Source organism: Zeus faber, assembly GCF_960531495.2.
Source record: "Zeus faber genome assembly, chromosome: 5".
NCBI classification, from domain to species: domain Eukaryota; kingdom Metazoa; phylum Chordata; class Actinopteri; order Zeiformes; family Zeidae; genus Zeus; species Zeus faber.
Window position 1 is genome coordinate 34,021,236 of NC_137192.1, and position 27,998 is coordinate 34,049,233.

Genomic DNA, 27,998 nt, shown 5'->3' on the forward strand with positions numbered 1-27,998 from the left:
GATATAGGAACTTGCTTTTACCGCAATATTGGAATAAATTAGCACACATGTTTCCGTCTCCCTTCAGATGCTCAGTGTGTCCACTCTATCCCTGCTCATCTTTTGGACTGTTCCTGTTGCCAGTCGCAGCCAAAGCTGGAAGTTTTTCCCAGGAACTTTCCAAGGAACTGAATCTCGGCAGAGAATCTAGATCAGTGTTGTGCATTGTGTAACCTTTTGTAATAGTAGAACACTGGCAAGCCTTGCCTGTCTATCTACTTATTTATGAAAAGGATTATGTTTTAAAGTAGAAACCTTCACATATGAGGTTGTTACAGTCACAGGGAATCAGATAAGATTAAAAAAAACAAAAAACCATTATTGTGAATCAACACTCCCACATGGCACAGACCGGTTCCCAAGGTAACATTTGCATTAATTCTGATGTGGCGTTTTTTTTGTTGGTATGCAACATTTTAATGGAAATATTAATCAGTATAATAATACACCCTAATCCACTGAACTGCCTTGAATGTGTCAGCTTCATTTATGAACACAGTCTGAGCAACAGGTGCTTTCTTCTATGTGTTTTGCAGAAATCAACATTTTGCTTTGAATGATTGACAACGCATAGATCATACTTGGGAAATATTTGTGGAAACATTTTATGGACGGTGTGGTGTGGGGGTGGTGTGGTTTGAGCAGCCACACCTGTCCTGGGTCTAGGTAATTGGGGCCCAGGATCAGTGTGGCTGTACACCTGTTAATCTGTGATTGGTTCAATGAGCAACAGGTAAAACCCCCAGCCCCCTCACACACACACACACAGGAGAGGAGCCCTTGTCATGACACGTGCCCACCTGCTCCGGGGCTTGTTCCTTCTCACCCCTCTCTACTATAAACGTTTTGACCCCATCATCTGTGTCTCTGTGCCTGAGGGCCCTGAAAACGCCGCTCGGGTGGCATGTGGTGGGCGAAAACCTCCCCTTTGTTAAGAATCAATGTGAAATAGCTTACTTATTTTTATTTTTTACCGACAATAAATTTGTCTGTAAATTTAGGGACAAAAAGTCATCTTCTCCCCCCATTTTCTTTTTCATTAAAAACATCTACATCCCCTAGCTGATCTAATAATGTGTAAATTATCTCTCGAGGCCTGACAGAGTCATTTAACAACAGGAGAATGTTCCGTCTGAATTTTGAAAGAAGCAGTGCCATCTATAATATTTTTGGAAATTAAGATATACATGAAAAATAAATCTGTGGAAAAAATAATAATGTCGGATTTTGTCTTTTAAAATGTGGAAGAAGCCCAACGATGCTCACAAAATAGCAGGACGGCATTCTGTTAGAAAAATTCTTTGGTCCAACAATATTTATTTTCCCCTCCCGACAGCCGACCATCTGTGCTGTGTGAAGCAGAACTAACCTTGAGGAACACTTTGAAAAGTGGGCTAATTCTCTCTTCAGCAGTGCAGCGCTTTCTGCACTGCTGAACACCCAATGACGCACACCTTTCCCAGGACATGAAGTTATCTTCACTTCAGAACAGTATTAAATATTCACTCTTCTGCCTCCTGGGCTCTGAGGTTGGGCGGCTTGAGGCTTTTTACTGAATCCTACGTGAGTGTGTCTGTGTGTATGTGTGTGTGTACGTGTGCGTGTGTAATTTTGTGTGTATGTGTGTGTGTGTGTGTGTGTGCGTGCGTATGTGTGTGTGTGTGTGTGTGTGTGTGTGTGTGTGTGTGTGTGTGTGTGTGTGTGTGTGTGTGTCTGTCTGTGCACTGCAGGGACAGAGTTGGGACAGAATGAGGAATCTATGGAATGAGGAATCTCCACGGGCCTTTTCCTTCACCTACCTTGTTCAGAGGCGGTCTCAGTGATTTGGAGGCCCCAGGCAGGACCAAAATGAAGCCCTTCTCCACCTCACTTAATGCGAGCGTGGCTAGTAAACAAAAACTCTTTAGAGAGGGCTCTTCTCAGTGAGCAAATCTAAATGAGAATTCTAACAGCCATTCAAACGCTCTTCCCTCAGTTAGAAGACAATGGGACAAGATTATGGATATTTAAATGCTATATTAAAGGAATCAGGAGTCTGGAGTCACTCCAGCAAAAGAGTCATTTGCTCATTTGTTTTATTAACTAACTGCAGGGACTTACAGGCTGAACTGAGAAGTACATAGCTCTTTTAATGAAGTAAAAGTACCAATACCTTGACATAAAATAATTCCAGTGCAGTGTTGTGCACAGAAAATTGTAGGTGCAGGTGCAAAAATTACATTCCCATAAAAAGCCGAATCTCTCAAAACTTTTCATCACTCAATTTCCAACACTACAAGTGCGTGTCTCCACTCCTCCGCCCACCATGTCCATGTCCACTGTCGACGTTCTCGAAGGGCCTTTTCTTTCCTAATTCTAATTATTGGGATACTTACGGGATGTGAGGGATGCACAGTGCCGCTGGAGTGAAAAAAGGAAAACACAGTTCACAGTTCACTACCACAATTGTTTGAAGAACCTCAAACACCAAATATTCAAATACCAGGAGCTATCACTATTTCTGACTGAGCCACTTTGAAGTGTGAAATACCTCTTCAACCAAAAGCTCTGTTAAGACTCCGTGTGACAGTGCTGAAGGCATCATCAACATACACATACGAGTCTGTACATTTCTCCTCGCTAATGTCCGCCTCTCCTCTCTGGCAGCCACAGGGTTTTCATGCTGCCCAACAGAGAGCCAAAGGTGTTCTACAGTATGATGGACGAGCGTTGAAAGTGAAGCCATTTATGTTCCAGTTATTTATCTATAGTAACAGTAGATCAAACACTGCGCACCTGGGGTCAGTTTCAGCCTTGTCTTTGGCGTTAGGCACGTTCCATTAGCTCTGCTCCGTTCCAGTTCTTGTGTCAAGCCGCATTAGTCATGATCCAGTGAATGTGGTTCCTGCTGAAGGGCCCGTTTTAGCATCAAGCCTCAGGAGCCGATGGCTCCATGTTCTCCTTGTCCATGACAATTCAACCAGTGGTGCCAGCTCCCCATTCAAATTCAACTGCTTTTTTAAAATTGCTCTGGGGCTTTGGGGGGTTTCATGACGTAACTGATCTCAAAACTTGGTACACTAAAAGCAGCACAGGCATTTGGAATGACTTTTCGGCGACACATTAAGCTCAAGGTTTTTCTTTCCATTTGCATTTGCAGTTTCAGTCTTTTAGGTGTGATTTGAGTTTTGAGTGAGTGGGAAGTATACTAATGGTTGTGTGTGAAATGTATCCATGCCATTTGTCATAACTGCAATTGCAGGACATTTAGGTGAAGGCAGTAGTGAAGTTAAAAGTTTGGATCATTGTTAATTCACTGACTGAGCTGGACTACTTTGGCAGAAGTTAAATGCTGTGTGTAAAGTGTGTACTGTCTCCAATCCTGGTGCTTATGCTGCTGGTCTGTCCCTCCCCAAAGGCCAAGGCAGGTATTCATGCAATCCCCTGTCAGGATTTTGTACAGTTTATGGTTGCTGATTGGCGCCGGGGAATAATCCTGGTCTCTACTGGTGGGGGACCCAGCCTGCCTTGTACCTTGCATTGGATTTCCCACAGACATGTGTGGCACGCCTGATATACAAGCACCACAACTGTGCACCCTCCTTAATCCACGGCATCACAACGAGACCATGTTGTACTCAACGCATTATATCATTAGAGGCCAGCTAACTGGTAATAGCCTTTTAGTCTTCCTGGCTGGTCCAGTGCAGTGTGCTCTGGAAAACAGGCAATAAAATGGAAAATTATGTTTTCTATGGATAAAGGTTGGGGCAGACAAAGTGGAAAAATAAAAAAATCTGTATAAAAACTTATATTTATAAGGGAAACCACATTGAGAAGTGACATTCTGTTCTGCACATTTGCCCTGATTACCATGTTAATCAGTCAGTCACAAAAAAGAAGACATCTGTTAATGAAAATACAGTTAAATATGTTAGTAAAATGATAAAATACATTTTAAAAGTGAAATTTCAGATACCTCTTTAATTTGAAATGAACTTTGAATTTTTGTCCAGCCATATGTCCTCACCACAATGTGTATTAATAGGTGGTAAAAAAGTACTGGTGGACCTGCTGAAAACAGACTTTTAGGGATATTATGATAGCAAGTTGTTAAAATCTTCACATGGGGCAGAAAAATATAAAACAATCATCACCATACAAAACAATTGCATGTTGTTTTCCGACACATTATAATTATTTTACAATATTCCTAATGCAAATCTTTTTTACCTTTGTGTTCCAGATCCTGGCCATCATCTCCATCCTCTTCATTGTACTGTCTACTATTGCCTTGTCGCTGAACACCCTTCCAGAGCTCCAGGACACAGATGAGTTTGGGCAAGTTACGGATAACCGCCAACTGGCCCATGTGGAGGCTGTGTGTATTGCCTGGTTTACTATGGAATACCTGCTACGCTTTCTCTCCTCCCCCAACAAGTGGAAATTCTTCAAGGGTCCTCTGAACGTTATCGACCTGCTGGCCATCCTGCCCTACTATGTCACCATCTTCCTGACTGAATCAAACAAAAGTGTTCTGCAATTCCAGAATGTCCGTCGTGTGGTGCAGATCTTCCGAATCATGCGTATCTTACGTATTCTGAAGCTGGCCCGTCACTCCACAGGTCTACAGTCTCTCGGCTTCACTCTAAGGAGGAGCTACAATGAGCTGGGACTCCTGATTCTCTTTCTGGCCATGGGCATCATGATCTTCTCAAGTCTCGTCTTCTTTGCTGAGAAGGATGAAGAAGACACTAAGTTCAAAAGTATTCCAGCGTCCTTCTGGTGGGCTACCATTACTATGACCACAGTAGGCTATGGAGACATCTACCCAAAAACTCTACTGGGAAAGATAGTGGGGGGTTTGTGTTGCATAGCAGGGGTCTTGGTGATAGCCCTGCCTATCCCCATTATTGTAAATAACTTCTCTGAATTTTATAAAGAACAAAAGCGACAAGAAAAAGCCATCAAAAGAAGAGAGGCATTGGAGAGGGCTAAGAGAAATGGCAGCATTATCTCTATGAACATGAAAGAGGCATTTTCCCGTAGTGTTGAACTCATGGATGTCATGGTGGAGAAAAATGGAGAGAATATGGGGAAGAAGGTACATGACAACAATGTGTCTCCCAGCCACCAGAAAGAAACCCACAAACAAACAATGTCAGATGGGAGCCCTACCAAGACGCTCGAGCCCAGCATTCAGGAGAGGGCCCGGCCCTCCACCCCTCAGCATCTCAATGCACAAAAACTGGAGAAGATGTACAACAACATGGCCAAGGCCCAGTCTCAACCAGACCTCAACAACAAGGACAAAGGCCCGGTGTCTAAATCAATTCGACAGAGGCAAGTGATTGAGATGGGAACTTTCCCTACTGAAACCATTTCAAGCACAATTACAGATATGAAGAGCATATCCAGTATAGACAGCTTCATCAGCTGTGCCACCGACTTTCCAGAGAGTTCCCGCTATTCTCACAGCCCTGTCAGCAATATGCCAATGAGGGTCAGCACCAATCCCGGCTTGGAGACCACCGCTGAAAATGAACACGAGGGACCCCAAAGCACCACCACACACCAAGTAAGACAAGCCTCTAAGCATGGCCCGTATACTGATAGCCCCAAGGGCCTGCGCTTTAGCAACCCACTCAAAAGCCGCTTCAAAGTCAACTTCAAAGGTGGAGATGGAGGTGAAATTTCCTCTCCCTCTGCGGGGCGAGGGGGTCCAGGTGCGGGGGCTCTGGCCGAAAGCTCATTGATCCCAAGCCCCGAAGTTTCTGTCTATACAACTGCCAGCAGCAGAAGCAAAAGCCCTGAAAACCTACTGCCCGGCATCTTCACATTCCATGATGCATCCATCAATAAGTTCATTGATGCTGACACAGATGAAGAGGAACACCTACATGATGGTTCAGGCACAAACCCTTCCCAAAAACTCCTAGAAAAGGCTAGCCCTAAGTTTGGCTTTCATTCCAGCTACCAGCAAAGGTCTTATCATGCCGAGGGCCATCAGAAGAAGCTAGGGAACAGCATGCTGCCTTTGGAGGTGCTCCAAGGAGGTGGGAAGGAGAACCATGTATCTCAGGAACTGCAGCCACTTCAGGGAGAGAAGAGTCACCCTAACATCTTAAAAGACAACTAGTATTTCCATGAAAGAGACGGAGGGAACTGGGGAGAACAGCAAATTGAATTGGCAAGCGGCTGGGAGTCCTCAAAAAGGCAAATGTCACTGAATTGTTTGCAGACATGTTCAATGAATAATGTCTGGCGAACATGGGAAAGAGCTTTTCTTTGTTCTCAAACTTTTCATACTATTTGCCTAATGTTAGAAATCTTTTTTTGGATGGGATTATTCACAATTGACTGGCTTGTTATAACAACAGAGATGTGGAGGTCATGATATGAAGAATACCTGTTATTTCAATATTATTATTGCAGTATATAATTTTTCTAGTCAATGAATAAAAAGATGACCAAAAAAATCTATTACCACTTGTAATTTTCCAAAAACTAGGAACTTATAAAGGATGTGTCTGGATCACTAGATCCCTCCTTAAGACCCTGTTATCCAGTTGGGAAAGGAAAACGCTGAGACTGGGAGAACACTTGACGGAGAGAAAAGTCAAGACAAGTTAAGCAGAAAGACATTTCGGTGGAATAACTACGCCAACTGGCATGTGTTGAGATCCACCTATTGTTTTCTTCCTCAAAACTGGCCTTAGATTGTGTATTGGCACCCATGTTTTACGATGTCTGTGTTGTCAGTGTATGCGTTAGAGTGCATGTGTGTGTGTGTGTCTGTGTGCACGTTCATGTGTGTTATTAAATTTCATGTATATTCTTCGCTACAGTATATATACCTTTTCATTTTCTGTCTTCATTATGAGTTTGACAAGTATAAAGTCTTCAAAAGATAGGTTCACTATTTTTCATCCTAGGCCTTATTAATATGTTGGTTCCCATCATTTATAACTGTTCAAAGTGCAAACACACTGAACGCTTTTCTGTTGAGAAATTTGCCAGTGGGGTGAACATTTAAGCCTTAAAACAATGTTCAATCTCCTTTTTGAAATTGAGAAGCACGCTGTGACAGCCTGCCACACACCGCCCCAGTGGCTTTTTCAGGGCCCTCCAACACAGAGACACAGCTGATGGTATTGAAACCTACCAGTTTATTGTAGAGAGTGAACAATATGGAACCAGAAGAAGATGGAAACATGTCATGACAATAGCTCCCTCTATGTGTGTGTGGGGATGGGTGATTTAACCTGTTCTCTTTGACTGTTCAGATGAGCAACAGGCGTACAGCCGCCCCTGATCCTGGGCCCAATTAACTAGACCCAAGACAGGTGTGGCTGCTTAAACCACGCCACCCCCACACCACACTAACTATATTGTCGTTGAATTGTACATTTTATAGACTAGAAACAGGAAGTTGCGTTGTTCCTACTGGCAACCTAGGGTGGCCAACCTAATACTTTGGATGAAGTGTGGTAAAAGTTGTTTTTCTATAAACTGTCATTCAAAACATGTTCAAAATACACAAAGAAACACCTACATATAATATGAGTTTCCCATTTTTTAAAAAGGAGATTTCATGTTTTCTAATGCTTAAACATTTGACCCATTAGAGAGTACAATCAGAAGCTGCAGCAGGGTGGTACGTTTCTCACTAGTGAAGAATTTGGCGCGTTGGTTCTAAGAGCAGTTATAAATGTGAAGCAACATTTTAAGGCTTGTGTTGAAAAATAGCGAAACTATCCTTGAAGACCTTTTCTTTCGGAATGGAATTTCCCCTGTTTATATTTCGCTCTGGAGAACAATCGTTTGGGGAGAAGTGACTGTAGCTGGCATACAACAGCACCTTAATGCTTATTTATAATATCCACTGAAAAGTCTTTGTTTTATTTGTTTTATTATTTCGTTTGTCTCCGACTGTATGCGTTGTCTCTCAGATTGCCGATCCAATTTGGCTCACTCCCCGATCATGTGTATCAAAGGACACTTACAGGTCGATACTTACTTAACTTCACTTTTTGATGAACCTGTTTTTGTTGGGGAGAAAGAAAGTCATAATTTTCTGTGTTGAGCAAATTGCAGGAGTGTGAATATTGTACATTCAACATAATAGAATAATGATCCAAACAAACAAAATACTTGTAAATTATACTAGGTACAGGCAAGAATAAAAATGTACATTTATATTTTTAAGATATTTTCTAAAGAATTTACTCTTAAATATATTATGCTGATCCGATAGTTTTGCATTAGAGTATTTGTGTTGCATTATTTTGTAGTTGCATTTATTAGAGACTTTAGTAGAAGACTTTGTATTGTTTGGTACCGTGACCGACTCCCTTACAGGATATGTCCATATTGTATGTCATATGTCCTTTGTTCAATTTGAGGAACCAAAGAGATCTTTCTGAATACTGATATTTGTTAGGGTGGGGGTTATTGGTGTTTCCCTAAATATAACAAACACTGCTTTTCAACATTTCCACAAAGTCAAACCCTAAGGGGTTAAGGGTGTTACTTTTGCTTTCCAAGAACAAATCCAGGACACACAGCATATTAGAGTGAACATTGGGGAGAAACAGAGTACTTTATTATGGCTCGAGAAAACGAAGCGGGAACACAATGCTTTATTTCAACTCTTTCTTCAATCGGCTAATTTGAATGGCAACATACTCTGGATCATGGCAATTTCATGCCAAAAATCAAACCTGAAACTTCAAACAAGGTAACATCAAATCTCAAAGTAGCACAGACCCATTTTACAGCCGACAAACCTTTTTTTCTTTGGAGCCAAATTCGCAAAATAAGGATCGTTTACCTGTACATTGGCGTCCTCACACTGTAACATTCAAAGGCGGTGTCATGCTAATATTCTGTAACCCATCTATTTCCAGTACTGGATTGTTTAAGCTCAGTAACAAAAGTAGAAACATTTTATCCGTCTAGCTTTTTTGTCATTACTGCAGTTCTTCTACATCAAATGAAGTGGATTTTTTTTGTGCCTTTTGCTTTAACAAACGCCTGCCCTGCACTCTGCATCTGTCACTGTGGTTTCTGTCTGTAGAGCCTGAACGGCAATTAATCTGTATATCAAATAAATGTAGAGAACTGCGTCACAACGCTGTCAGACCGATCTGTTAGAGATCCCTCTACTGTATGTTTATGTTTTGTCAAGTACATGTTGTTTGTTTCTATGTTTAACTGTCTCACCCATGGTAATTCTCCCCCTCTTGGAGCAGTAATGATGATTAGTTGTTTAAAGAACTCCACTTGCAGATTTACTCTGTTTTGGATGCAATGGCATGTAAATACCCTGTGTTGCATGCCAAGCCTGCTGACAGCACAGGTTAAAAAACAAAACAAACAAAAAAAAGAGATCTCTCTCCCTTCCTGTCTCCCTCACACATGTGCACTTTCTCTTTTTTTGAATTACGCATTGACATTAAACTTATCCAATCGAATAGGTGCTGGTGACAGTGGAGATTTGACAGGATCTGCTGATACTGCCCTAGTGTCCTGCTCTGCTATTCATGGTGTAAAACTGACACAGTCCGGATACGAGCAGCTATCATGTTACATTCCAATTTAGGGAAGTTTGGAAAGTTTGGAAAGCATGTGATAGATTGCTCACCATGCTAATTAATAAATCATCTATTATTTATATTTCTATGTCATATTTATCTGCCTCTCAGACAATTCCCCTCTGAGACACTTGAAAAGTCCCACTCACAAACTAGTAAGAGAGAGAAAGACATTTGGAGTCTGGTCACAGCCAAGATACAGCCTCTATAATCACTTTGCTGTTGGTACGGCTGTATGGGCTCCAGCTCAGTCCCCATTTAAACTAAATGAGTGTGAAGTAGGACATGTGCGTGTGTGGGTGTGTGACGCTGTGAGCCCCGTGACTTTCGGAAGCATCTAATGATGCTTTCACTGGAACACTTCTCCTCCTTCGTCTCCTGTCCTTCCTCAGAAAACACCCTGAAAAAACAGTAACGTCAACATGTGTTGCCGGAATTCAGACTTACATGGACAGATTTTTTTTGTCATCTGTCATTTGTGTAAGATGATAATACTGAATTCCACAAAAGCCTTGTTTCATTTTATTGCATATTCCTTCTAATGATAGTAAGTGTTCATGTGTATGCAAACAAAATATTTTAAGGCGTAATTTAGTACAAGTATATAATATATTAGAATTGTCATAGATAATATAAAGTATAAATGTCAGTGTGGGTAAAGGAAATGACACAGACAAAGGTAAATATAAAGATCCAAGTGAGATCCTGTCTCCGGGTGCTCATTGGAAGAGTGTTTAGCTCGCTGTGTAGTCATGTACAGCTACACGTGGTGAGGGCAGAAGAAATTGTAATAGATAATAGGAAGTATACCTGTCAGTGTGGGTAGAGGAAACAACACAGATAACAGTAAAGATAAAGATCCAGATAAGGAAATGGTGTTTCCTGTCATGAGTTCTGAGGAACAAACAAACGCTCCACTTTTGAAGTTTTGAAAGTCAGCATTAGTTGAGTTGGTGGCACAGTACCATAACGCTAAATCACTGCAGAGAAAACAAATGGTATGAATTGAAGTTGATAAATGACAATGTGAAATGAAATGAGGGAAATGGCGGGTGTATGAAGGGTTGGAATTTAAGCATTGAACATTCATCAGTAAAACAGGCAACAAATACAAATATAATATAATAATATAATATATAATATAATATTCACAAACTGGACAACTCAACACATGTAGTGCTGCTTAAAAAGGCTGCAAAAAATGTTTATAGCCTTTTTTCTTTAATCTATTTTCTCCCTTTCCCAGTTCATAATAAAAAACAATAATTACAAATACAATACAACTACTATTAATATAATTACTGTAAGACCTGTGACGATACAGCAGCGCCCTCTGGTGGAATACAAATACTAGACTAAAAGAGTTGTTCTTTAAATCCAATGACATACTATGGAATTTTAGAGTAGTAGTATCACTTGATTTATGCAACAACTGAAAAAAATAGATTAATTGAATTTTCATCTATTTATTCTATTTTATCTCAGACACCATTCTGATTGCTGCATTATCTGATACAGATGTATCTTTCAGTGTTTATCTTTCTCACCTATTTCCCTGACACTCAAATTAGGGACTAATAATTCATCCCCCTGATAAATGAAATAAAAAAATAATAGACAAAAGTGATGTAAGTATTTATTTTCACAACAATAACAATCATAGAGAATAATTTGCTTTAAAACAATGGCAAATTAATTTGAGATCTGCACCAGACTAAAGCTGGCTGCAAAGGCTTCTGTCTCAATACAACAGCGCCCTCTAGTGAAATCAAGCAGAAAATGATTAATTTTTATTTTCACACTGACGTTAACTGAGGGTAGAAGCCAATAATGCAATGGCTACTGATAATTATATCAATTCAAAATCGCATGAAAGTCATATATTTTGGTAAAAGTGTGAAGTGGGCAATCAGCAAGCTGTCAAGTCCCCTTTCAACAGGCCATGCGGCAGTGTTAGTCCTCCAACCCCATTTGCATTCTGCAGGCTGAATGAACCTGGTGTGGGTAAAACTTTGGAGGTGATTATCTCAAAAACACCGTTTGCCACACCCTTGTCATTAACAAGTCATAGCTTTAAAAATATTTGCTTGATTTGCACAAGTGACACCTTGTTTGGAAGTTCTGATTCTCCACTTTCAAATGATGTGAAAAAAAAATTCAAATGCCACCAAATGGCCCTAAAGTATGTGGTGGGTCACATATTTGGTAGATTTCCAAATATTGAGCTGGTAGGCGAGCATACTGTAGACAGGTAAAGACGTGTATGACACAACACTGGATGGCACTACCAAGACACTAAATTGTGTTGTTGTAGGAGATCAAGTGAAACATGAGCTCAATGGGACATTATTGAACCAAGTCACAGGAATTCACAACTCCAGCCTAGGAAATTAATCTGTTAAGGAGAAAGAGAATGCATAATATTCAGGATAAATATGCACATGTGCTAAACTTTAAGATAGTTCTGTGTTGGCTTCAGCCTCATTACATCGAAAGTGTTTATTTTTTTTCCCCATCATGTGTATGTTTAAAGGCTGAGCTCCAGTCCAATAGAGCTCCAGACAATAATATAATTTTTTTTTTTGAGGTGGCTTAAAGATGGGGCCAAGTCAAGGTGTCAACATTACACTAAATATATGACATTTGAAATGGGGATCCAGAAAAATGAGTTATAAACAATGGCTGATATTTGATGAGTTATAAATGATGGGTTTAAAATTTGCTCTAAACGATAGGTTATAAAAGAGTTATAAATGATGTGTTATAATTGATGAGTTATAAATTATGAGATTTCAATGATGGGTTATAAATAACGAATGATTAATTATGAGTTATAAATAGTGGGTTATTAATAATGGTTATACATTTGATATAATTGATGTGTTATAAATGATGAGCTATAAATGAGTTATAAATGATGAGGTACAAATGACTTATAAATGATGAGTTATAAACGATGGGTTATAAATGAGTTATAATTTATGTGCTGTAAATGATAAGTTAAAAACTGAGTTTTGAATGATTGGTTATAAACAATGGTTAAAAATGAGTTATAAATTATGAGTTATAAATGATGGGTTATAAATAATGGTTATAAATAAGTTATTAATGATGAGTTAGAAACTACGGGTTATAAATGAGTTATAAATAATGTGCTATAGCTGATGAGTTAGAAATTATGAGCTTTTAATGATGGTTATAAATGCATTATAAATGATGGTTAATAAATGAGTTATAAATGATGAGTTATAAATGCATTATAAATGATGGTTAATAAATGAGTTATAAATGATGAGTTATAAATGATTGGTTATAGATGATGAGTTATAATTGATGTGTTCTGAAAGATGGGTTATAAATGAGTTATACATGATGGGTTAAACATGAGTTAAAAATGAGTTATACATGATGGGTTATAGATGAGTTATAAATGATGAGTTATAGATGATGGGTTATAAATGATGGGTTATAAATGAGTTATAATTGATGAGTTATAAATGATGGGTTATAAATTTGTTATAAATTAGTTATAAACGATGATTTATAAATAGTTATAAATGACGGGTTATAATTGATGAGCTCAAGTTATAGATGACTTACAATTAGTTGTAAAGGATGTATTTAATTTATGGGTTATAAATGAGTTATAAATTCGAGACTTAAAAAATCTCGAATTTGGAAAAACTCGACACTTTGAAAAAAATCAACCCTTTGAAAAAATTGAGACTTTGAAAAAATCTACACTCTGAAAAAATCTACACTTTGAAAAAAATCTACACTTTAAAAAATCTACACTTTGAAAAAATTGTCATTTTTAAAAAAATTACACTTTTAAAAGATCTACACTTTTAAAAAATTAATACTTAAAAAATTGAGAGTAAGAAAAAAATCGAGACTGAGAATAAATCAGACACTGAAAAAAATCAACACTTTAAAAAAATAGACACTTAAAAAAAAATCAAAATATTTAAAGAATCTACACTTTTTTATGAAATCGACACTTTCAAAAAATCGAGACGTAGAAAAGTGATTCAGAAAAAAATCGACACTTTGAAAAAAATTGACACTTTGAAAATTTTCGAGACTCGGAAAAAGATATTTTTCACCTCCAGGCGCGGTGTCGTCGGGGCGGCAATCCTTCCAGTAGATCAAAAAGTGCCAAAAATTACGGGTTAAGCATTTTCGCCTTTTTGTGGGGGAAGGGTCTGCTGTTTTTCCCTGATGATACTGGTAAGACCAGAATACATTTAACTCTCCAAACAAAGAACTTATGTAGTGGAGAAGGGGTTCTAACAAAATACAATTTTTAAAAAAGGGAAAAAGACAAAGAAAAAAAAAAGTGAAACTAAAAACCAAGGTAAAAAGGGAAGACAGCTGCTCTGAAAATGTATTTACAGGTCTGAACGGATAGCAAACAATTTTTGCTGTTGATGCCGCTGTATACAGAGGCAGAGAGGGAGTGACTGCTGGTTGTTGTCTGTGTGCCACTAGCGGGTTAAAGATAACCTCAGGCCTGTTTGAGTCTGTAAATATGTATGTAATATTGAGGCTGATTATTGAACTAACAGGTTGTTTGTTCTGGAAACATAGTCTGTTTGTAACACCATAGCTAGAGAGCTATAATATACTTGGTGAATTGCAAGTATGTCGAAAGCCAAAGGACTATAATAATATAACTTAAATGATGAGCAGAGTTGACGAACTTGAGTAATAAAACAAAGTTCCCCCTCTAAAACGCAGACATCTGTTATAATAGCCAGGAGTTCTGGCATAGAAGGTAACAAGAAGGATAAAATTGAGCAGAAAAAAAAAAAAGAGATCGGATAACACAGAGAAAATAAACAATGCCTCAGGAAATGGGATATTCCGCACAACAAAATATGAAGAAACAAACAAGAAAAGGGGTAGCCATTTGCATGTGTTTGTTTTTAACAGTATTTGTGGTTTTGTTCATTGGTATAATTTGGAGGATGATAGAAGAAAGAATAGAGTAAGAATTAAAACATATCTAAATATATTCTGAAGAGGTGTCAGTAGGAACGAGTAGCATACCCTCCCTGGATCTCCATGTGTACTAAACGTGGCCGGTAGGAGTGGAAGCTGCCAGTTCTGCACTTTGGCATCTTAGATGAATTAGTCTGTTCTACAGGAAACCTGATCTTCTGGAGAGTAAATGGACAACCATATGAGAATTGAATGCCATATCAAGGATAAATAGGGTTAAAGCTATCCAAGCCTTGGGAAAGCTGAAAAAGAACAAAATAAAGTTGGCTTGTACAGGTGAACGACAGATCTGTTTGAACCAACTGAAGCACAAATAAATCCAAAAAATAAATAAAATACAAAAAATTGGTATAAAGCAATAAAAAGCAACTCATGGGAAAATTTCACACACTTCATGGAAAAAAAACTAGATATTTAGATAAAGTGCAAATTTTTTTTGGACTAAATGATCAACTTTTTTTTTTCCTACCCAGATTAATGAATTGAAGGACCCCAAAGACTAAAGGAAAAAACCCAGACATCGAGGGTAGTGCACTGTTGGCTGTCCTGTGGAAATTACATTGCAAGGATTGTTGCCAAAACAAGTATTAGAAAAAGAAAAATATAAGGTTAAAGGGGACATCTCTCACTTATTATTTGAATTATTGGATAAATGAGGGTACGGGGCTAAAATAAGGAAAACAAAAGAGAAAAGCAGTTACAGTAGGGAGAATTACCAAGTGCTAAATAAGAGGTGTCAACTGCTGTCAAGATATTAAAATAAAAAACACCCCCTGTTATCAAAAGAGATCAAAGAATACTCCAAAATATGGAACAAAAGATACAAAAATAACCTTACCCCATGGCCAGTGGAATGAACATTTGTGACCCACCACAGCAAAAGCCGCCATCTCGCGCATTTCTAAAATCGCCTGGAGCAGCCAAATACGTTGAAAAGACCTTTGTTGAAAGAAAATGAGATTTTTCCAGATTAGTGTTTCTTTGTGGGGTTTTTTTTATCTCTCAACAAATTTTCAAAAACAAGTTTGATTTGTAAATAGTAGAAAAATGTCAAACCATGGAGTTAAATTTTCCCGTTTGATTACATGGGGAAATGCAGTTCACTTACCGAAATGCTAAACAGCGCTGAACGATTCAGATCGATCTTTCCTTTAAATTGAACGTCCAGGTCAAGATCATTCATCCATATTCCATGTGATGTGAAGTCACAATGTGAAACCGTTTTGATAGAGTTCAGCCATTAAATATTACGTGTTTTATACACACACGGAGACAACGTTGTGGAGGGGGCGTGTCACTGACAGCCTCCGGTTTCACTTGTCTGTGAAAACTCTGGTTGATTAGGAGAAGCGGGTGAAGGAAGATCAAAATCATATCATGGACCTTAATCTGACCAGTGCGATAGATCCAAGTCAGTTTAAGCAGCACGCACTGGACTTCATTTTCCGCGAGGATAGTCCGTTCTCTGACAGCGACGCTGAATCTCATATTAATCCGGACTTGGAGAACATTTCAGACAGCGGATTTCAACCCTAAAGTGAGTATGAAACAGAATATTTTCAAGAACCACCGGAAAATAAATTCCACTTTTATAAAACATTTATATTCTTACTGTTAAATGAAAGCTTTTTTCAAAACAAAAATACGTTCAACGTTCCCTCAAAACACAAGAACAAAGCAGTGATTGGCCCATTCCGCATTATGTTAAGTAGCCATGTGGCTTTGGCTTACCCATTTGCATGCTGGGAGCTAGGTGAATGAAGCCAAGTCTTGGGGAAACTTGCAAGGTGATTATCTCAGAAACACAGTTTGCCACACCCTTGTCATTAGCAAGTTATAGCTTTAAAAATATTTGCTTGATTTGCACAACTGACACATTTTTTGGAATCTGATTCTCCTCTTTCAAATAATGCGTGAAAAAAAAAAGTCAAAAGCCGCCAAATTACCCTAATGTATGCCGTAGGTCACATATATGGTCATGTAATTTGGCCCCTTAGCCAGTTTCTGCTTACATGTGGGTGCACACAATGTTCTCCGGATTTTTCAGAGCCAAATGCTCTTTATTGAATGTCAAACTTGTGTCACAGAGCAATGTTCAGCTTTTACACAGCTTTTATCCACAGTAACTGCACCTTTTGTGAGATCTGCAGGTAAAGGCTACCACAGAGACTATATACAAGCCGGATCCAGAGATCGAGGCTCTCTTCTAGAACAGACCCCTGGTGCATGTTCTTAAAACTTCGTACCAGTGCTTAATAAATACTCATCTTCTAATCACTGTCTTTGCCACCTCCGTCCAGCTGTCAAGTCCAAGTGTACATAATTCACCATCAGCACCAAGCCTGCCGAGGGAGAGGTTGAATATAATGGTGAACACTGGGGCAAGCAGGTCGGCACAGGTCTTCAGAACATGTCCGGGGATCCCGTCCGGACTGGCTTCTTTCATGGTGTTCACCTGTGTCAGTGCGCTCATCTCCGGTGGCAGAACTGTGTTCTGTTGTGCTAACCACTGGGCTAATGTGAAAGCATCAGCATTCACTGTGGTGGTAGCTCTGCCTCTGCAGTCTGTAATAGTCCGCAATGTCTGCCACATGTATCCGGTGTACGACAGCTGGAACTGAGACTCCACTCTTTGTCCGTACCGACACTTTGTCACTTTCAAAGCCATCCTTAGTCTAAGCAGGACATCAAAATATGGAAAGCCAAGGCGGTGAAGGCTTTCAATGACCTGAAGAAGATCTGGGACTCCAATATGGTGGGACGGGTCAAAACCTCCTTCTTCCTTGCCACGTGGAGTCTGTCCTGCTCTATGGCTGCGAGACATGGACCCTCAGGGACTTCTACCTCTTAAGAAGTGCCTCAATGGCTGCTACAACCACACGATGTGGGGTGGCACTTGGCAAGAAGAAATGCGGCGGGCAGAAGACATAATATGTCGGGGTACTGAAAAAGGACGGAGACCAGCAGACCAGCCTGACCTGGCTGAGTGGAGTGTGTGCAGCAGTCTTTTGAAAGTCCAGCTGAGGCCGATCAACTAGTAGTAGTGGTACTAGTGGTAGAGGTAAACCCTGAATAAAGGCTTCTTCATTGGTCAATGTACAAAATCCTTCAGGGTTGTTGCAATATCATCACATAACTTCTATATAACACTGTTAAATATTACCACATAACTATAACATATTCAATCCAAAACAATGGAGGACGGATAAATGAACATGAACTTAACCAGCTGGAGTGAACACACTGATGCAAACCATGTTCCTCTCTGTGTCGTTTAATAGCTTTTTTTATTTATTTTTTTTAACCTATGCTGTCGGCATGCTGGGCTTACAACACAGAGTATGTGTGTCATTTAATCTAAGACAGAGTTAGTCTGCAAGTGGAGTTCAACTTCTCAACCTGCAATGCAACTTTTTATTCATTCTTTAATCATCAAGAACTGCTGCAAAACCTCTGTCCTGTGGATGACCGGGGGATAACCAGAGCACAGTATTTTGTTACACAGAACCACCACCAATTCCCCTCTTTGGAGAACCATCTTACCATGTTTGGTCTTTGAACAACTAATCATCATCACTACTCCAAGAGGGGAGAATCAACACCCCAGAGACAAATGAACATAGAACCAAACAACAGGTTACATGGAAAGTACAGAGCAGTTAGAACACAAAAAAGGAAATGGGGGCGAGTGTGGTGACCCATCATTATCAGTGCAGTATAGAAAATTGGGGATGCGATACATTGAGATGCAATCGAGATGCATCGAGAATCGTTGACAGGTGAATCGTAATCGAATCGAATCATGAGGCCAATGAAGATTCACACACCTGACTGCATTCAGCCACCACTTGGAGGAGCAGTTCTTGCGCGTGTCCAGCTGTTTACTTCCCTTACCCCTGATGAAGCCACAAACCTTGGAGGAAACCTTGGAAGAAGCACTTAGTGTAGAATAAATTCTCTTGCAGGGATTGGATGGTGATGGGCAGTGGTGATCCAGTCCACTCCTGAATTAGTTTTGCTCATAATTCATTATTTTTTACCATAATTATCACAGGATGAATTACTATAGTATACATTAAATTAGTGTTGTCCTTTTTTATGCCTTATTACTTTTTACAGTGATATAATCCCACAGCACACTACTAATCTGCTAACCACTAAAGACTCAGGAATCACTCCGGCAAAAGAATGACTCTTCGACTCATGAACCGAAAATAATTACTGATTAAAGGAAAATCCAAGGCAAAAAAGATCCATGTTTAATAATAAATGTGACAGATTTAGTCTTTGGATTACAACACAATAAATAACTGTGACAGAATGTAATAATTTCTGCCAGAATTCCAATTGCAACTCGGAATCGAACCAACTCTTCGGACTCTTGTTCATTGGCCAGGAATTTCTCCCTCACGTACGGTGGTACGTTACACCAACCAAACAAACCTAGATTCGGAAAATCCAACGACTCTTTTGCCTGAGTCACTCATAAAGAACCCAGTCTCAAAGAATAATTCAGTATATGGGGCGGTTTCACAGACAGGTTAAATCTAAATCAGTACTCAGGTAATCCTATTTAAATTGATCCAGAATTAAAAAATACCCTTCTGAAACATTGCTTGATTTAAGATTAATTCGTTTTAGACCAGGAAGTTCTACACTAAGATCATGAAGTACTTGTCGGCTCCTTCTGTCTGGTCTTGGTGCTGGTTTTAGTCGAGATAATCAGGGAGACCCACATCCATTAATCCAAAGTTTTAAATTAAGTTGCTCTAATTGAACTAGATAAACTCTAACCTTCCTTCTGACAATCTGTTTTGTTTTCCACCAAGACTAGGTCAAGTCTGAGACTGAATCTGTGTACACGAAACCGCCCCAATATGTTCAGTCATACCATAGTTACAAATTCTCAACTTCTTCAATGATTTCTGTTTTTATGTTATTTCATCTTATCTTAGCATCGTCCTTTGTATTTCTGATTCTGATTCTGATTCTGATTAATAGGAACCAGGCATTTGTAGCTTGTGGCTGTTTGTGTTTGTAATAGTCATTAGAAAATTTGATATTTGAAGTTCTCTGTCGATGCCTGTAGGCCTCAATCTGCCGCTCCACAAGGTTCTGGTTGGAGTTACTTTGTTGAAAAAATATTATCAAACAATACATATATGATATGATTCTATATCGATATAATGAAGTTGTTTTATATAATGAGAATTGCTGCCAACTTTTCAGCTTCACCATTTAATGTATACATTGATGATGTGTTAATGTTTCACTTAATTTGTGACTATGGTTTAACTTCCAAATTATCCATATTACAAGTTTCAAATCCATTCACAAACTGAGATGAAAGAAAACGAACTAGAACCCCAGTTAGTTCTGCTGGAGTATTCTGATATACAGTACCACGGCACTAATATTTAGTGATGAATTTTCTTAGGAAGGGTTACCAAAGACAGTCTGTGGATGGGTTGCCATGGTAACTTTACACATTAGGTCCTTGGCCAGGTAGGTCCTGAAGGTCTTGTCCCGCAGGCCGTAGATGATGGGGCTGATGAATCGTGGAAGAACCTGGATGATGATGTAGCACGCAAAGAGTGAGTCGATGTAGTTTTTGGGGAACAAGAACCCTAGAAGCTGCTTCAGCAGAGGGGCAATGTATGCGGACATGCACAGCAGCACTTGGATCCCGTGCAGCAGGACCGTGTTCATGGCCTTCTTGGCGTTCTTGGCATCGGTGTTGGCCGCCCGGGCCGTGATCATGATACGGAAGTAGGCGTACAAGATGGTGAACCAAACCACAACCAAGAAGACAGCGTAGGAGACATCCCTCTTCTTGATGAGGTGCGGACTCCGGAATACCATCTCCCGCATGCAAAAGATCCGTGAGTGGAAGAAGTCCAGCGGCTCGATGACCAGTGAGATGAAGAGATCGGGCAGCACGGACACCGCGCTGATGACCCAGATGAGCCCCATCAGCACGTAGGTGCGGCGCACGGTGCAGATCTGGGCGTGGCGCAGAGGGAGGCACACCGCCACGTAGCACTCGGCCACCATGCAGGCCAGGTTGAGCGGGGAGTTTTCAGTGGTGAAGTTTGCCAGCAGGATGAAGAAGCAGCACAGGGACACGTTGAGTCTGCGCAGGGTGTAGCTGAAGACGAAGAGGGCGATGGTAACTGTCAGCTGGATCATGTCGTTGACCACCAGGTGGATGAAGAGGATGTAGCGAGGGTTGGTGTTGAAGATCTGAAGGGAATGACAGGATGGAGAAGGGTGGAGGAGAGGAGAGATGTACGGAGGATGAATGCAAGGCTGGAGAGGAGAGACAACTGCCGACATGGACAAGCCCTGATCCCCCAAACTCCCCAAAATAAAATAAGAAACAAAAAAATAGAAGATCTGCTGAGCTAATAGGGACATTGTTTAATGACTGGATAAGGGTTATGATCAGGAATGAGATTGGTGTCTCCAACTGTCATAATAATATCAACAAATCACATGATCTGTGACTTTGGCTCTTACTTGGTGCGGAGAGAAAACAACAGCACCATTTGGAGAAGTTCCTCATAGAAAATCTAAATCAACTTCTGAAACCATTGATTGTTAAGATAGGTGATAAGATAATGACAGTGTGACAGGGAAGGAACGTCGCATAGTTATTTTTTAAAGTTATACTTGCTGAGTTTGAACTGTGATGGTTCTGAATATAAGTTGTGCAATTAAATTTGTGGGGCCGTGGATTTGGTTCAGTCCCATAGTGTTCTTCTCTCTGGGAAGCTCCAATGACGTACATGGTGTGTGATGTTCTTTGGAGAAAAAAAAACATAGCATGACCTCTTGTAGCATAAAGTTAGTTTTATCATATCCTATAATACAGTAAGCGTACCTAGATAGACTAAATATTCCGGCACTGAATTTATAAATATTGAATCCAGCTGTCTAGCTTCTCTACACTGATCAGCCACAACATTAAAACCACTGAACGGTGAATTTAATAACATTGATCATCTGGATCCAATGGCTCCTGTCAAGGGGTATATTAGGCAGCAAGTGAGCAGTCAGTTCTTGAAGTTGATGTGTTGGAAGCAGGAAAAATCGACAAGTGTAAGGATCTGAGCCGCTTTGACAAGGGCCAAATTGTGATGGCTAGACCACTGGGTCAGGGCATCTCGAACAAGACAGGTCTTGTGGGGTGTTCCTGGAATGCAGTGGTTAGTACCAATTATAAGTGGTTCAAGGAAGGACAACCAGTGAACCAGCGGCAGGGTCATGGCCGCCCACGGGCTTATTGATGCACGTGGGGAGCGAAGTCTAGCCCGTCTGGTCTGATACCACAGAAGAGCTACTGTAGCAAAAATTGCTGAAAAAGTAAATGCTGCTATGTTATGAAGGTGTCAGAACACGACATGCGAGCGTCAGAACTGGACCATGGAGCAATGGAAGAAGGTGGCCTGGTCTGATGAATCATGTTTTCTTCTACATCATGTGGATGGGTGGGGTTAGGGTCCGATGCGATGGAGCATCTCACGTCACACATGTGGGATGTGCTGGAACAACAAGCCCGATCCATGGGGGCCCCACCTCACAACTTCCAGGACTTAAAGGATCGTCTGCTAACGTCTTTGTGCCAGATACCACAGGACACGCCGCTGTTTTGGCGGCAAGAGGGGGAGGTAAAAAATATTAGTGATTATTAGTGGTGGTGTTAGTTGTGGCTGCTCAGGTTATTTCGTAACAATGGTAAAGGTATTTGGAGTTCTTCGGGATGCAGATGAGAGAAATACAAGCTGTATAACACAACACAGATTCTAAATAAAAATGATTGTTGGAAAAATATAAAAAGGGTCAAGCTTATAGAATGTCACAACAAACACATTTGCCTCACTTAAAATAATAAACATAAATGTTTGTTAAAGCTTCACCAAAAACCTTGGTTTGGCTTTTTTCATATTTAAGTTCAAGTATATTTGAGAGGGAGAGGTTAAGGCCTTCTTCCCTCTCCACAGGCATGAAGGTGGCGGGGGGGAAGCCCCACCTGGTGCTTGTGGAAGGTTTTGATGAGGTTTGCATTGATGTAGTTGATGGAAAAGCCCAAAGCAACGACGATCACGTTCTTGGTCATAGCTTTGGCAAAGGAGTCTCGGTACTGAATCACCAGCGTCACGTTGGCTGAGGAGACGTTCATCGCTGGGAGGTGGATGTCACGCTGAAGCATAAAATACAAAACAATGAATTTGGTCCACGAGCAGAATGAGGAAGTAATCCAGGGAATGTGAGGAATCCCGGTTGGATGGATGGAGGAAAAGTCCACAAGTTGGTTCTATATCACAATTTTACAGTTTTAGTCGTTGATAAATACTGACGCATGTATGAATCAGGTATGTTGTTCTTCCATTCCCACAAATTTACAATTCAATTAAAGTAATATCAATTGTACACGGCGAGAGGAAAATGAAACTAAAAATGAATCACCAGTTATCAATGGAATAATTTCAAAACCAGCATGGAAGGCAATGATATATCAATCCTAAAAATCCAAATAATATTTTGATATTTTGCTTGCAGTTTCAAGTTAAAATCCTCTTTAAATGCTTTTTCATGTTTTAATTTAGCGAATATTAGGAGAGTCTGCCATCCACCTTTGCAAATCAGCGGATGGCAGATCTGGAAGGGCAACATCTCATTTGAAAATCTGAACTGATTTAAGAACAAAACTTCACTGCATCCAACCTCTTCACAATGCTCATCTGCCTCTACTGATGAGGGCAGTTAACAAGTTAATGCATCATGCCAGGTAATAAAGCCAACTAAAGACAACAAATCAAGAAGCACGCAAACAATGGAATTGCTGCTCAGATTCGACATGACGGTTTAAAGTTCAATCCATTTCAAGCCTCTGTCATTGTCACTGTATTACAGCACTGCATTCAGGTGTGTTGGGATGATGCTTTGTGGTGAATGGAAGCAGGACATGTATAGAGAAGGACTTACCTTTACCTTACCTGGGATAATACAATGACATGAAGGCCAGCATGAGATAGCAATGATCTGCAACATCCACTTAAGACTTTTATATGCGGTGGCCGGTGTGATGCCCACATGGGGGCAAGTGGCGTCTGAGTCCGATTCATAAGCGAAGTCTGCAGAGGTCTAATGCCTCCAGTGGCTGGTTTAAGAACAGTAATGAACCCACCCCAATCGTAAGTGGATGAGTAGATGATCAATGGAGAGCATAACAGACTTTGGTATGGAACAACACAGGGAGAAACATGGTTTGCCTCGGTGTGCTCACTTCAGCCGGTTCACTTCGCATTGATTGATCGTACCGCCGTTGTTTTGCATTGAATCGTTGCAGCATTATAAGTGCTTTAGAAATCAATATTGCACTCCTTTAAAAAGGGTATCAAAATGTATTGTTATATGGTTTATTAAACTATTGAATTATCATAACAAATGACATTTTAAATACAGGGCACCACTTCCAATTCAGGAAGAGTAGAAAATAAACAAAAATAATTATTACTGATCAGTCTCATAAGAATTGGAGTTCTTGGTCTGATACATTTTCTCTTGTCCTAAATTTCTAATGAACACAAACAGAATAACTTATTTCGATAAATGGGATTCATTTTATTATGCTAAATAATTGAATAAAATGAAATAATAGTAAAACATATGAAAAATGAAATGATAGTAAAAAATATAAAAGAAAAGAAGCAAATTAATACAGGATTTAATATAGTAACAAAGCTTTGATTCAGGGACAATAATGAGGTAGAAAATTATGTGACTACATCAAAAATAATAATGGCGAGATGCACGCAAAGGGCAATTAACTTCTCTAAGGAGGGGAATTAACTTAATTCGACATCAACTCGTATAATTTGTCTTGCAGAGTCAGGTGGAGAGTTTTAGCTGATTTTCCCAAAAGCTTGGAGAAAGTGTCGTCTCTGCAAGTTGCGTTTTTTTAAATCTCAATGAGGAAACTGAGGAACATAAATACATGATCTAAAATAAAAACACTATTTTTGTTTTGTTTGGAGAAATGGGTGGGGTTTGGAGAAGCAGCGCAAATTGAGAGGAGAGGAGACATTACAGTGGTCGTGTGGCCTTTACACTGATTGTAGGGTAGAGATCTGTACACATGTGGTTAGGGCCTAGCAGGACCTGTCTGAGCTGTTTTGGCCTCAAGTCAGGAGAAGCCCTCGCAGTAATTTCATAGATGATAATCCAACCACAACTCGGGTGTGTTTCGAGAGTCTCAGGGGGGTTTTCTGAACAAACTCTGTCTATATTCTGCTGCGCGCCTCTGCTCTTCAGGCCAAAGACATGAAGTCTACTCTCAGTGTCCACACCAAAGGAAGGAAGTCAAACATCCTGACTATCTTTTTGACCTACCTGGTGTTTATTGTAATAACTTAAGGTGCTTTCACACATGCACTCCAACCCTGAAATGATACGGACATTACCCTGAGGAGCTGTAGCCAACCCTAGTGCAAAGTCTGTGTAATGTCCTATTGAGTGGTATGTGTGAACAGAGCAGGTAATTGTCTGGAACATTCACAGCGAGCGAGTGGGCATGATGATGACGTCTATCATCATACGCCAGTTATTTACCTTTGTATGGATCTTTGTACGCGGAGCATAGCTGCTGAGTACTCCCTTCTGCTTTCCTTTATATTCCTTTGCACTCTTTCATAATATTTCAGGTACATCCCAAAACATGGAGTATCAGCGCAAAAAAAGCCACAACTACTAATAAGTTGACAGCCTCATCCGCCATCTTGGATGTGCTGTAAAACTCTGCAGCGTCACTGAATCACGTCCTGCCTTCTGCACGCTCTAACCAGGCTCGGCCCTCGTCTAAACCAAACTGAGTATTTTTATGTAGTGTGAACACGTCTCACACGGACAATCTCCAGTTGTGTGCTACATGTGTGAAAGGGCAACTCCCGCCAATGTGCAGACCTGATTATCTGGACATTGTACGGAGTTCATGTGTGAATGCAGCTTTCGTAATGCTGTACATTGCGATAATTCACAATTGTAATTTAAACTCCATTTACCCAAACCAATAACTTATCCTGTGTATAGAATCACATTTGTACATTCTAAGTATTGTCTCACTGGGCGTCAATGCAGTCCAATGGAGATTGCAAACAAGACAGGAAACATGACGGCTGCACGTGTCCCAGTTTTTCAACGTTCTTTAAATAACAGTAAATATCACATTTTATTTTAAACTGCTTTTTGTAATTACCACAGTACATCCAGAGCAGTAGGTTTCCTTCAAAAGGGTGTCTACTCTTGCTCTACTCTACTGTACTCTACTGTACTCTTACTCTACTGTACTCTACTCTTACTCGACTCTTCTCTACTCTACTCTACTCTTACTCTACTCTACCCTAATCTCTCTATCTCTGCTCCACTCTGCTCCACGCTACTATATTCTTCCCTACCCCTACCTCTACTCTACCTCTACTCTAACTCCACTGTACTCTGCTCTACTTCCACTCTTCTCTACTCAACCTCTACTCTTACTCCACCGTACTCTTCTCGAACTCCACTGTACTCAACTCTACCTCCACTCTAACTCCACTGTACTCTACTCTACCTCTACTCTCACTCCACTGTACGCTTCTCTAACTCCACTCTACTCTACCTCCACTCTAACTCCACTGTACTCTGCTCTAAATCCACTGTACTCAGCTCTACCTCTACTCTAACTCCAATGTACTCTACTCCAACTCCACTGTACTCTAACTCCACTCTGCTTTACTCTACTCTACTCTACTCTAATCTACCTCTACTCTCACTCCACTGTACGCTACTCTAACTCCACTGTACTCTACTCTAACTCCACTCTACTCTGCTCCACTCCACTCTACACTACCTCCACTCTAACTCCAATGTACTCTACTCCAACTCCACTGTACTCTACTCTACCTCTACTCTCACTCCACCGTACGCTACTCTAACTCCACTGTACTCTACTCTATCTCAACTCTTACTCCACTGTACTCGACTCTACCTCCACTCTACACTCTGCTCTACTCTGCTCCACTCTGCTCTACCTCTACTCTACAATATTCTTCCCTACATCTACCTCTACTCTAACTCCACTGTACTCTACTCTACCTTCCCTCTACTCAACTCTACCTCCACTCTAACTCCACTCTAACCCCATTATACTCTACTCTAACTCCACTCTACTCCACTCCACCCTGCTCACCTCTGCGCTACCTCCTCTCTACTATATTCTTCCCAACCTCTACTCTACTCTATTCTACTCTACTCTACTCTACCTCTACCTCGACTCTACTCTACTCTACTCTACTCTACTCTACTCTACTCTACTCTATCACTACTTTACTCTACTCCAACTCCACTGTCCTCTGCTCTACTGCCACTCTACTCAACTCTACCTCTACTCTAACTCCACTGTACTGTACTCTACCTCTACTCTAACCCCATTGTACTCTACTCTAACCCCACTGTACTCTACTCGACTCTACGCTCACTCTACTCTACTCTACTCGACTCTACTCTCACTCTACCCTTCCTCTACTCTAACTTCACTGTACTCTACTCTAGCTCGACCCTACCATGCCTCGACTCTACTACTTATATTCCTCTACACTACCACTGTAGGGAAGTAATGAGAAATTCCTCCATTTTACTCAATAACTGGATGAAAATATATGATTTGATTGTTTAATGTGTTGGTAAAAAGATGCAATATGTTATAAAACTCCATTATTTCATATATTTGGCTTTGATCCCAACGCTGCACACACACACACACACACACACACACACACACACACACTCACACACACACACACTCACACACACACACACACACACTCACACACACACACACTCACACACACACACACACTCACACACACACACACTCACACACACTCACACTCACACACACTCACACACACTCTCACACACACACACACACACACTCACACACACTCACACACACACACACACTCACACACACACACACACACTCACACACACACACACTCACACACACACTCACACACACTCACACACACACTCACACACACACACACTCACACACACACACACTCACACACACACACACACACACTCACACACACACACACTCACACACACACTCACACACACACACACACACACACAAACACACACACACACACACTCACACACACTCACACACACACTCACACACACACACACACACACACACACTCACACACACACACACTCACACACACACACACTCACACACACTCACACACACACACACTCACACACACACACACTCACACACCCTCTCAGGGATCTATCAGGTTGCCCTGCAGAGAGATGGGACTAAAGGTC

General features: G+C 40.5%; 3 protein-coding genes across 3 annotated transcripts in view; 1 reads left to right on the forward strand and 2 right to left on the reverse strand.

Annotated features, from left to right (window-relative positions):
* LOC307230726 (potassium voltage-gated channel subfamily B member 1-like) overlaps positions 1–6,157 on the forward strand; it is a gene marked incomplete at both ends in the record, with an annotated part of 22,863 nt that extends 16,706 nt beyond the window's left edge. The window contains one exon of the mRNA XM_080001161.1: positions 4,265–6,157. Within this exon, the coding sequence (XP_079857287.1) occupies positions 4,265–6,157 (1,893 nt within the window). The remainder of the gene's footprint in view (positions 1–4,264) is intronic.
* Positions 6,158–20,051: 13,894 nt separating this feature from the next.
* Positions 20,052–22,800, reverse strand: LOC307230727 (odorant receptor 131-2-like; the record flags this gene model as incomplete). Its single annotated transcript, XM_080001162.1, has 2 exons — positions 20,052–20,861; positions 22,651–22,800. The coding sequence occupies 2 exons, from the start codon at positions 22,798–22,800 to the stop codon at positions 20,052–20,054; spliced, it is 960 nt and encodes a 319-aa protein (XP_079857288.1).
* Positions 22,801–27,952: 5,152 nt separating this feature from the next.
* Positions 27,953–27,998, reverse strand: part of LOC307230730 (odorant receptor 131-2-like) — a gene marked incomplete at both ends in the record, with an annotated part of 41,354 nt that continues 41,308 nt past the window's right edge. Inside the window, one exon of the mRNA XM_080001167.1 lies at positions 27,953–27,973. Within this exon, the coding sequence (XP_079857293.1) occupies positions 27,953–27,973 (21 nt within the window). The remainder of the gene's footprint in view (positions 27,974–27,998) is intronic.